This window comes from Heterodontus francisci, chromosome 5 (assembly GCF_036365525.1).
Source record: "Heterodontus francisci isolate sHetFra1 chromosome 5, sHetFra1.hap1, whole genome shotgun sequence".
NCBI lineage: Eukaryota > Metazoa > Chordata > Chondrichthyes > Heterodontiformes > Heterodontidae > Heterodontus > Heterodontus francisci.
In genome coordinates this window covers 146,962,895-146,975,515 of record NC_090375.1, presented here as the reverse complement: position 1 = coordinate 146,975,515, position 12,621 = coordinate 146,962,895, and the positions used below count along the sequence as shown (strand labels likewise).

The window sequence follows — 12,621 nt, the reverse complement described above, 5'->3', positions numbered from 1 at the left end:
CGAGCCTGCTCCGCCTTAAATATAATCATGGCTGATCATCCATTCAATGCCTTTTTCCCACATTATCCCTATAACCCAGGATGTCATTGGCATTTAGAAATCTGTCAATCTCTGCTTTAAACATACTCAATGACTGAGCTTCCTCAGCCCTCTGGGGTGGAGAATTCCAAAGATTCACAACCCTCTGGGTAAAGAAATTTCTCCTCATCTCAGTCCTAAGTGGCTTCCCCCTTATTTTGAAATTGTGTCCCCTGGTTCTAGACTCCCCAACCAGGGGAAACATCTTACCTGCATCTACCCTGTCTATCCCTTTTTTTGTAGGTTTCAATGAGATCACCACAGTCTTCAAAAGTCTAGAGAATACAGACCCAGTTTCTCCAATCTCTCTTCATAGGACAGTCCCGGAACAAGTCTGATGAACATTTCTTGCACTCCCTCTATGGCAACAATATCCTTCCCAAGGTAAGGGGACCAAGAACTGCACATAGCACTCCATGTGTGGTCTAACCAAGGTTCTATACAATTGAAACAAGGCTTTGCTACTTCTGTACTCAAATCCACTTGTGATAAAGGCTAACATACCATTAGCCTTCCTAATTGCTTGCTGCACCTGCATGTTAGCTTTCAGTAACTTATTGACGAGGACACCCAGGTCCCTTTGTACATCTATACTTTCTATTTCTTAAATGATAAAAGATTACTCTGCACATCTATTCCTCGTACCAAAGTGGATAACCTCACATTTTTCCACATTATATTCCATCTGCATTGTTCTTGTCCACTCATTCAGCCTGTCCAAATCCCCTACAAGCCTCTTTGCATCTTCCTCACAACACACAAACCCACGCTAGTTTTGTGTCATCCGCAAACTTGGAAATATTACATTTGGTCCCCACATCCAAATCATTGATATATATTGTGAACAGCTGGGGCCCAAGTACTGATCCTTGTGGTACCCCACTAGTCACAGCCTGCCAATGCAAGAATTACCCATTTATTTCTAATCATTTTTTTCTGCCTGTTAACCTATCCTTAATCCATGCCAGTATATTACCTCCTATCCCAAGTGCTTTAATTTTGCTAACCAACTTCCTGTAGGGGACTTCATCAAAAGCCTCTGAAAATCCAAGGATACTACGTCCACTGACTCCCCTTTATCAATTCTGTTAGTAACATCCTCAGAAAACTCCAACAGGTTCGTCAAAGATGACTTCCTATTCATAAATCCATATTGACTATATCCAATTAACCATTTATTCATTCATCACATCCTTTAGAATAGATTCTGATATTTTCCCTACTACTGATGTAAGGCTAACAGGTCTATAGTTCCCCGTTTTCTCTCTCCCTCCCTTCTTAAATAATGGGTATATGCAGGTGGAGGGTGTTAAATGGGGTCTTACTTGAGCACTTATAAACAGACACTTACTGAGACTGGTGAAGGGTTTGAGTGAGGAGCTACATGTTTGTAATCCTATTACTCTGTACAATAAATGTGAAACGGAATAAACATAGGCTCCAGCATTATCCTTCCATAAGATGCTTTCTGGAGTTTAACAACAGAGACAATCAAGGACAGTGGTGAGGAGGTAGACCTGGGTGCATCCTTTTATTGAACTAAACATGTGATGCAAAGGAAGATATTGGGCTATATGGAGAGAGCAGGGAAGTGGAATTAGATTTGAATTGCTCTAGCAGGGAGACAGCACAACAGATTTCACTTACAGATGCACCTTTAACATAGAAAAGTACCCCCAGTTGCATGGAGGAGAGTGAAGTGGAAAGGTAGAGGGGTTTATGGCAGGAACTCCTGAGTATGAGACCTAGGCAGCCAAAGACATAGCTATCAATAGCGAAGCGAAGGGATGCACAAGAGGGCAGAATCAGAAATGGAGTAATTGGGGAGGGTGAATTATAACACTGAAGGATTCTACAGAGATAACAAGGAATTTAAAATACAAGGATGAGAATTTTAAATGAGGCACTGAGGGAACTGAGAGCCTGAGTAGGTCACTGAGGACAAGGTGATGGTGGATAGGACAGTGTGAGATAGAATACAGACAGCAGAGTTTTGGATGAGCTGAAGTTTGAGAATGGAAGGCCAGCCAGGGTAACATGGGAATAGTTGCGGCTGGAGGTCACAATGGCATGGATGAGAGTTTCAGCAGTAGATGGGCTGAAGCAAAGGCAGACAAACTAGTGGAAGTAAGTGACAGAGAGGCCATAGGGCTGTAAACTCAGCAACGTCAAAGACATTGTGGTTACAAAGTGATGCAACCTGAAGCAGTGGCAGAGAGAAGGGAATTGTTGGTATAGTTAGAGTTTATGGCAGAGACAAAATATGACTGCTTCAGTTCTCCCACTGTTTAGCTGGAGGAAACCGTGGTTCACCCAAGACGAGACAGCGAGAGAGGCAGTGGAGAGGTAGAGATGGCTGTCAGTGTACAGGTGGAAGCTGAATCCGTGTCACCATGGGGCAGCATGTTTGGGGTACAGGGGAAAGAAACAGATCCTTGTGGCTGTTTAGAGGTATCAATAATTAATGAAGCATTGAATAACTCTAGCTTCAGAAGCAAAGATGAACACTATTAAAAATGTCTGAAGGCCACAAAATACAGTGTGCGGTATCGACATTTGGAAAACAGATTAAAATTAAAATTTTAATTATTTTGATTTGTGATGTTGAATGATCTTATTTTACTTCGTTCAGTGTAATTCTTAAATAATCACATCATTAAACAGAACATAAACAAAACAGAATTATCAGGAAGACAATGCACTGTTTCTTTACCAAAACACTGCTTTAAACTTTTAAACATTTTACAGTAGCTTGAGTTTTAGCAGTATATTTACTTCAGTTTTTAAAGACTGGTAAGATTACATTGGCAACACTACTGACGATTGTACATAATTATTTTTAAGATTTTCAGCACTAGATGAGCTCAGAAATTTGTATTTTTTTTTTAAAGTTTACTTTTAGCTGCACAGACGTGCAAAATATTATCCACTGAATAACTAACAACAGCATCCAGTGCGACATTCCAATTCAGATGATTCTAAACAAAGAATTGTACATTAAAATGTCTGAAATTAAGTTGTGCGGGCAATAAACACGGCCACCCTCTACTTGCTTGGACAAACTAGAGTGAAACCAAATCTCAGTACAATGTAAATCAAAGTGATGCAACAAAGCAGTCAGACTTAAATGAATAATTCCAGCACATCTTACTACAGAATGAAAATATATTTGATTCATATTCTAAGGTTGCCCAGATTAGTTACAATAGGCTTAGAAGTGTATCTTTTTACTCCAGACAAACGCTGGGATATGTGATTGAGATTTTTTTTTTTACAATGATGGAGCAACTAGATTGTATCCATTTGAACTATCTGAATTAGGAAGCCTTGGGGAAACCATAGGATGTAAACATCAAGCTAGGTTGGATGTTAGGGTCGGGCTTTCCTTTCGCAGAGAATTAAAGACCTTTGGAACAGGAGGCTGGCTGATGTAGTGAGTGTGAATTAACTAGGTGTTCAAGAGGGAGCTAGATGAGTGTGGCTGATATCGCAGTGTACAAAACAGAGATGGATTTGTGTCTCATGGTCACGGCAGTCTTGCGAAACTCTCTCAATGCTTTAAGGAGACAAAGAGAAATTTACTAGGTTTTTCTCCTGAAATAGTCAAGTTTTTTTTCCAGATTCCTTTTTTTGATTTCCCCAGGTTACCTGGTTGATGGGGGTCACTGTAGATTATGATACTCAATTGGTCCAAGACTGTACAGGACAAGCCTGTTGAACTGGATAGTCTTTCCTTGACTATCACCTTTGTACGTTTGTGAACTGGATGTGAAAAGGGATGCTGGAAAATACGGTAGTGCTCACTATTTACTGTCATCAAACTGCTTTCCCTGCAGACTTTTGCCCTCTAATGGCAGGATGAGTCTCAGATTTGGGATTTAAAATCAAAAATCATCCAGAGAGGGGCCATACAGCCTATTGTGCCTGTTATTTGAAAGCTATCCAATTAGACCCACTCTCATGCTGTTTTCCCATAGCCTTCAATATTTTGAAGTATTTTAGCCAATTCCCATTTGAAAGTAACTACAAACTATTTTGTTTATATTGCCCCTTCTCATTCTTCCTTCCCATGTCTCCCTTCTATCTTGTGGACAAGGATTACCCAGAATAGTGTACAGATTTAGCACAACATCCTCCAGTTTACTGATCTGACCACTTGCTATGCAGATTCTTGTACCACAGTGATTGAGGATAGGTTAAGCATCTCTGGATCTTTACCCAAACATTAATAATTGAAATAAAATTTAAAGCTGTAATTAGACTAACCAAAAAAAGTTCTGCTTTTCACCACTTGCTTCAGGTTCAATTTCGCAGAAGTACCACACAGTTGATTTTGCGCAACTAAAGGGATGTCTGGAGTAAGAATTTTTTTAAAGACGCAATAGCTGTTTACGAACTTGCATGTGAATATTTACAACCAATATTTATGACAGCTTTTAAATGAATCAGTGTGTGCGTCATTTCTGCATTTCGCAACCACTGTTGTCCTCTTTACATATGATTCTAGAAGCTGAAAAACATAGAGCAAAAATTCAGTCTTACTCACTTGAGTTCATCAGAAATTCATTGAAATGCTCAAGTCAGCAACTTCGGATTTCAAATTTATAAAATATCCTATGAATCTTCCTCTCTCATTAAGCATACTCTTCAACTGAAATTCATCACCCTACTCAGCCACAAATAAAATCTGTGCTGCAAGTTGAATACCTCAACTTAACTCTAAGCTCAGACAAAAAAAGACAACAATGGCTTTAAAAAAAAGTAAAGCTCAGGAGATTCCAGCTGTAGTCCCTCACACCTGCAGCCTCACCCAGTTCTCTAGGCAGTAGCAGACCAAAGTTTACTGTTACACCTGATTACAGCTGAGCTTGTGTTTGGAGGTTTCAGAAAGAGCTTCAGTCAACTTCCAACATAGAAATATAACACTATTAAACTACCCTTATATGGGTACAAAGAACAAAGAACAGTACAGCACAGGAACAGGCCATTCGGCCATCCAAGCCTGCGCCGATCTTGATGCCTGTCTAAACTAAAACCTTCTGCACTGCCGGGGACCATATCCCTCTATTCCCATCCTATTCATGTATTTGACAAGATGTCTCTTAAACGTCGCTATGGTACCTGCTTCCACCACCTCCCCTGGCAGCAAGTTCCAGGCACTCACCACCCTCTGTGTAAAGAACTTGCCTCGCACATCCCCTCTAAACTTTGCCCCTTGCACCTTAAAGCTATATCCCCTAGTAACTGACTCTTCCACCCTAGGAAAAAGCTTCTGACTATCCACTCTCTCCATGCCACTCATAACTTTGTAAACCTCTATCATGTCACCCCTCCACCTCCGTCGTTCCAGTGAAAACAATCCGAGTTTATCCAACCTCTCCTCATAGCTAATGCCTTCCAGACCAGGCAACATCCTGGTAAACCTTTGGAAAGATGTAATGTAACAGGGTTGTAGTGGTGGGTGATTTTAACTTCCCCTATATCGACTGGGACTCACTTAGTACTAGGGGCTTGGATGGGGCAGAATTTGTAAGGAGCATCCAGGAGAGCTTCTTGAAACAATATGTAGATAGTGCAACCAGGGAAGGGGCCGTACTGGACCTGGTATTGGGGAATGAGCCCGGCCAAGTGGTCGAAGTTTCAGTAGGGGAGCATTTCGGGAACAGTGACCATAATTCCGTAAGTTTTAAGGTACTTGTGGATAAGGATAAGAGTAGTCCTCGGGTGAAGATGCTAAGTTGGGGGAAGGCTAATTATAACAATATTAGGCAGGAACTGAAGAATTTAGATTGGGGGCGGCTGTTTGAGGGTAAATCAACATCTGACATGTGGGAGTCTTTCAAACGTCAGTTGATTAGAATCCAGGACCGGCATGTTCCTGTGAGGAAGAAGGATAAGTTTGGCAAGTTTCGGGAACCTTGGATAACGAGGGATATTGTGAGCCTAGTCAAAAAGAAAAAGGAAGCATTCATAAGGGCTAGAAGGCTGGGAACAGACTTGAGGAATATAAAGAAAGTAGGAAGGAACTTAAGCAAGGAGTCAGGAGGGCTAAAAGGGGTCATGAAAAGTCATTGGCAAACAGGATTAAGGAGAATCCCAAGGCTTTTTATACGTATATAAAGAGCAAGAGGGTAACCAGGGAAAGGGCTGGCCCACTCAAGGACAGAGGAGGGAATCTAAGTGTGGAGCCAGAGGAAATGGGCGAGGTACTAAATGAGTACTTTACATCAGTATTCACCAACGAGAAGGATACTTTAACATCTTTAAAAAAATCACTGATGTACAGAAGGTTGTGGGTTCATGCCGCACTTCATGATTTGAGGATATAAGGTTAGGCTTATACTTTACTAAGTGCGTGCAGCATTGTTGGAGGCACTGTTTGGACAGAGCATTGACCCGAGGCCCCCCCTACCCCACCTCCAGATTCAGGTGTAAAATAGCCTCTGTGCTTTTTCTTGAAGGGGAGCAGGGAGTTCACCCAGTGTCCTAGGTAACATTCCACCTTCATGCAATACTACCAGAAAAATTAGTTGGTTGTTTATACCATTCTGTTTGTGAGACCATGCCACGCACAAATTAGCTGCAACACCTGCCTACGTAACAGCCATGGCAATTCAAAACTAACTGGCTGTGAAGTGGTTTGGGTTGTCCTGACGGGTGTGAAAGCCAATATATAAATGGAAGTTCATTCTTTGAAGTGGCTTTTATCATTAAACTCAACTCCACCAGACAAAGTGATCTAATCACAAATATAAAACTTTCATTTTAAGCTCCGTAGAAGAAAAACAACAATTAAATAAGGGCAGATTATTAGAGCACCATAATAGGACACATAGCTACACAGTTTTTGATGTCACAGTAATGGTTTGGAAAAATAACCTTTGCAAGTCTATGGGAGCACAGGCCACTGAAGAGTATCTAATTCTCTCTCTCGATCTCTCTCTCTTAAACATGCACTTTGACTTCGGAATTTCTGGTCTGCAAAGGACTGTGAAACTGTATCCAAAAAAGCAAGGTTGCACGCATAATGTAAAGAAATGTTTTTAATAAAACTCAAAGTGCTATTCTTTTACAGTTCAGCACTGCTCTGTAGAGCGAGACATCCTTTATCCAAACAACTTGACAATCTCTGTGCAGAAAATTAATATATAGTATGTTAATATTAATTCAATACAAAAATTTGATATATTGTACAGAACCAAGTTATAATGCTGCTCGGTCCAGCCAATTCAAATAACTAGTGCTTGGATGAACATTTTCCACTGAAAATGCAATTTTTATATTAACAAGAGACCAAGATTTGTCTTCATATTTCTACAGCACAGAATCAAGTACTGAAACTAAAATACTGCTGATAGGAGACAAAATAAAAAGGGGAAGAAAAGTCTGGGTGACATTGCTTGCTCAAATTCCCCCCTTTTTAAAAGCAGAAACAAAACCTTATCTCCTTAATGCAGAATTGAGACTAGAGCCCGACCACCACTATCACTCCAGTGACATGACTAATGGGTTACATCTTATGCATCCCAGACAAATCCACAACAGTATCTGAGACTTAAAACAACTTGCATTTATATAGTGTCTTTACCATAGTAAAACACACCACTAAGTGTTCCAGGACTGCTAAACAAAATCTGACACTGATTCACATAATGAGGGCAGGCGCAGACAACCAAAAGCTTGGAGAAAGAGGTACGCTTTAAGGAGTGTCATAAAGGAGGAAAGTGGTAGAGAGACAGAGACAGAATTCCAGAGATTAGGGTCTTGGCAGCGGAAAGCACAGGTGCCAATGGTGGACTGATTAACATCGGAGACGTGTAAGAGGCCAGAATTGGAGGTCTCGGTACGAGTTAGGGTACAGGCAGCAGAGTTTGGATGAGTTTAAGTTTATGGGGAGTGGAGGATGGGAAACCAGCCAGCTGTGCATTGGAATAGTCAAGTCTAGAGGTAATGAAAGCATGAATGTGGGTTTCAGCAGCAGGGGAGTTGAAGCAGCAGTGCATTTGTTCAATGTTGCGGAGGTGGAAATAGGCTATCGTAGTAATGGCACAGACAGATATATAGTTGGAATCTCATCTTGCAGTCAAATACAACACCAAGATTGCGAACTGTCTGGTTAAACCTCAGATAGTTGCCAGGGAGAGGTATGGAGTCTGTGGCTAGGACCAAAGATAATGGCTTCAGTCTTCTCAATATTTAGTTGGAAGCAATTTCTGCTCACCCAGTACTGAATGAAGTTGGAGAGGAGATGGCAGTTTGCATGGACGGAGGACTCAAAAGGCTCTTTTTTTGAGGAGTGATGACAGTAGATTTGAAGGAGTGTAATAATGGCTGAGGAGAGAGACCCATTAACCAAATCACCTAATAAAATAGCCAAACTCCCATATCATACTTCACATAAACACATCTACTTGCTCGGGCTTTACCTTCAATATTTTGTGCTGCGGGGTGCAGTGGGGGAGAGAAACAGAAATAAAGAGAGCATTTTGTGATGAGACATAATAAGTGAGAAATCTAACACTTTTTCACCTTTATCACCCAAATATTCCCAGATCAACAAAGCAACAAGTAAAACCCCTTTCACTCTGCCCTAACAAAATGACTCTTACAAGCACCCATTCAGCAGTGCAAACTGATTTTTCCAGACTAGCTGTGCTAATGTTCTTATCAAACCGATGATTTATTCCAAATGGTAGACAGTTCTGCGCTCTGGATTCATGCCTTAAAAGGAAAATGATCAAGATTGCCCAAAGATATTTCATGCAAGACGTTCACTCCACAATTCTAAGATGTATTCAAAATCAGCACCAGATGTTATACGGCAATACAACTGAATGGCTAATCTAGCTGTGTCTCCATATCATTGTTAACAATGTTTACACTGAACACACAGAACTATTGCATTAGCACTGTGTCAGTAAATAAATTGTGACCAAATCAAGGTTCCCCCAACTCCCTTGACAGTCTACAGTTTATTACACCAATAGCACCCAAGAAATGCGACTATCAGCATTTCAGTAAACATCCAGTTATTTTCTATCATATGCAAACAATTTTCATCAGACAGCCAAGACGCCCATTGTTGCACAGGACTTCCCAGTATTACTGGGAATGGAAAAAGATTGCTTCAGATGTGTACCACAAATGATTAATGGCACTGAAGGATAAGAGCAGCACTGTCTGTTCAAGCACAAAAACTAGCAGAAGCCGCATTTGCACCACACCCCACCTGCTACCTCTTGCTAGTTTTTATGTCCATTTCCCAACAAGACTACTACTTTTAGTTCAGATGTCTCTTATACAAGTCTTCCTTTCAGATTTCTTATATTTTGAGAGCTAACTGCTCTATACTCCTCAAACTGTTTCACCTACAATTCAAGCTAGCTTCTTTCAAAGTGCACACTTTTTTTTTTCCATACCTCCAAACAATGTCTTTCTTCCTACACAAGGTTCGTGCAACAGCTGAGCTTGGACGGATTGTGCCTCGGGCGAGACACAACATATCCACTCCAGCATCACCACAATGTCCAAACATCCACCTCATATAGTGCATGATCTTACCAATCATTTAACACTAAACATCACAACGTTAGTGCAGACACAACACATAAAATACATTACATAACTGGTTTAACAGCCATAAAGCCACTTTGTGAATCTAACACTTGCCTGCAGCATGTCTCAGTGCATTCTATACAAGTATCACACAAATCTGTACTTTCAAGGAAAACAGACACTCAAAAAACTGAAGTTAAGCTGAAAAGGGTGACGGATTTCTTTTAAACTGATCCACCTTCTCAGACTGTTAGCAGAGCAGTTTGACACCAACGACCAAAGTCACAAACTCAATGAAGTCCAAAACTCCAGTGGACAATGGACTACTGGTTTAAACTAGTGGAAATGTAAAGTAAACTCCTTGAAGTATGACAAGTTTACATTCATTAGCATCAACTCAACTTTAGCATGCATTAGCCATGCATCTCTAACGGGTGTTATTCCTGGGTTGGTGGAAGATGATTTGCAATCAACCTCGAAACAAACTTCCATATTGGCTGTATAGTTTTTACAGGAACAGAATGACTACACTGGAGGAGAGGGGTTTAACCCTTAGTCTGCTATTTGCATAACTAAGTGAATGCTTACATTCCACTAAGCTGAATATTAATATCACATGTATTGCCAGCTTTTTTTTTTAAATATGAAATTTTACTTCCGGGAATGTCAATTCCAGGGTGGAATCCAAATATTCCAAGTCTTTTTAGCTGTTAATGATACTTAATCGCCCTCAGAAGCTTTTATATCGGCTTTTAAAAAAAAACAGATTCTTGCAATCCAGCATCCAAACGACTAATTCTTGCTTCTGGAGACTAACAGCAGATTTGTAGATCTAGCTTATCCCCTTGAGTTTCAGAAACTACCTGCAGCCAAGAAGCCAGATATAACAACTGTAAACACTGGCAACTGGTTCACTGATACCAAACTACTGGAACTTGACTTAGGTCAATACAAAATCAACCAGAGTAGAAATATTTTTTTAAAAACTTGCATAGTGTTTATCATGTCCAACCACTTCAAAAGTACTTTACAATTTGCTTAGACATCATATCTATTGATAAAGCACCATGGGACATCTCTTAACATTAGTAACACATCAATGCAAGTTGTTCTATTATTTTGTTGCACACCAAGGAAAAGTTTTGCTACAGAAACAGATCTAGTTACGACAAACTGCTCTGTAAACAGTCGAAGAAGGTGATCAATTTAAAATAAAACCAGTCGCCCTTTTCAAAGTAACTTCAGGCCAAAATTCTCATCATAATCGAATTAAACATCTCAAGCCAAGCACATTTCGAAAGATGTCAACATACAGCTTACGTCCTACACCACAGACAGTTGTCAAGTTGTTTACCCAAAGTAACAGGCACATGTGTAACTACTGAAAGGATTTTTAGCCCACAATGCAGATATACCCAACTTATCTTCTCTGCTGTCTTTCCCCCCCCCCCCCCCAAACTCTGAGTCAAATTAGCGAGGATAAAAAAAACGCAATTAGTCTAAACTAGCTCTTTCCCCACCCCAACTCAAGACCATCCAGGCTCAACGGCGAGCGGAGTAACAGCTGTAGAGCGAGGGGGAGGAATCGATGTTTATTTCTGAGGAGAAAGGAAGCATTAAACTTTCCCCTGCCTGTCCGATCAAAGTTGGGACGAGGAGCGGCGAAGCCCCCGGCCTTGCTGCTCTTTGTTGGAGCGGGTGGTCAGCTCTGCGAGCCCTGAGATTTACCATAGCAACCACATCCGGGCGTTAAAACCCACTGACCTCCTCCCGCCGGCCGGGCCGGGTGCTGCTCACCTCAGGGTCAATGAGATGGGGCCCTCCATACCTACTTACTCTCCTACGGGGGGAGGGCGGGTAACACAGGGACTCACTCACATTCTAGCTCCAACAATAAAGGGAACATCAAAGTCGGGCTCACCTTCACTCCCCGGCCCTCTCCTGAACAATACCTTCCCCCACCCCTCTCTCCTTGCCGCGGTCCCTCGCCATGTTTGGAAGCAGCCAGACGAGCCGCAGCAGCAACCTTCCCCCCTGCCGCCCCCCGCCATCCCATATATCACCCACCCTCCCCGTCCATCACTCACCCAGCACTCGGGAGGCGCTGATCAGGAGCAGCAGGCAGCCGAGCGCCGCACTGTGAGAGGCTCCAGCTCTAACCATCGCCACAAATACACACCGTCCCCAACACCCGCTACTTTCCACTCCGAGCAAACCCAGCCACCGCTACATCCAAATAACACAAGTAATCCTATTGGCTGATTCAGCAACGCCTCCTCCACTTCTCCGTAACTATAATACGTACTCTCTGATTGGCTCCTAGCCGGCGCTATAACAGCTCATTGGTCACTTTGGGTCCAATCACAATGCGCTCTTTCCCACTCGCCCTCCGACCGACAGCAAACCTCTTTGCTTTCTCATTGGAGGAGATCACAGTATGCAATACGGCACGCTATATGTTTCTCATTTTTTATTGGATAATAATTGAAAGTGGGGGTAAACCGAAGAAATATGCCTTTTTATTGGTTGTGTTTTATCGTCATGTCAACACTCTGTGCTGATAGGTTGTCAGTGCGGGTCTGCCGCCTTCTGTGATAGGCACGGTTTGATTGGCTCAGCCTTTTTGGCTCGCCATTCCCCTGTTGTGTTTGCGAAGTGGTATGTACGTCTTCAAGGAGCCAATGAAAGACCATCTCCTTCTGCTTTGCATTATCACCCCTTTTGTTCTTTCCAACCCCTCCCCTTTTCCCTGCCTTTCGACTTGTTTAAAACCTGTTATATCTCTAAATTTTAACCCTCAGTTCTGATGAAAGGTCAATGACCTGAAACTTTAACTTTTTTTCTCTCCACAGATGCTGCCTGACATGCTGAGTTTTACTAGCATTTTCTGTTTCCATTATGAGAGACTGTGGCCCCACCACACCAGTGTTTGTATCCACCCAGGTAAACACAGCCTAGTTATTTTCATCAAAAATTACGGTATATAAA

At 41.7% G+C, this 12,621-nt stretch overlaps 1 protein-coding gene across 3 annotated transcripts in view; it reads right to left on the bottom strand.

The window, feature by feature from the left end:
- The window catches only part of tgfbr1b (transforming growth factor, beta receptor 1 b), an 84,790-nt gene extending 72,916 nt beyond the window's left edge, over positions 1 to 11,874 (bottom strand). Inside the window, exon 1 of one of the 3 annotated variants that reach the window (XM_068032216.1) lies at positions 11,721 to 11,874. In XM_068032216.1, the coding sequence (XP_067888317.1) occupies positions 11,721 to 11,796 (76 nt within the window). In that variant the 5' untranslated portion in view covers positions 11,797 to 11,874. Of the gene's footprint in view, positions 1 to 4,344; positions 4,365 to 11,720 lie in introns of those variants that run through there. The other 2 variants (XM_068032218.1, XM_068032219.1) reach the window with 2 other exon arrangements.
- Between the last annotated feature and the right edge of the window lie 747 nt (positions 11,875 to 12,621).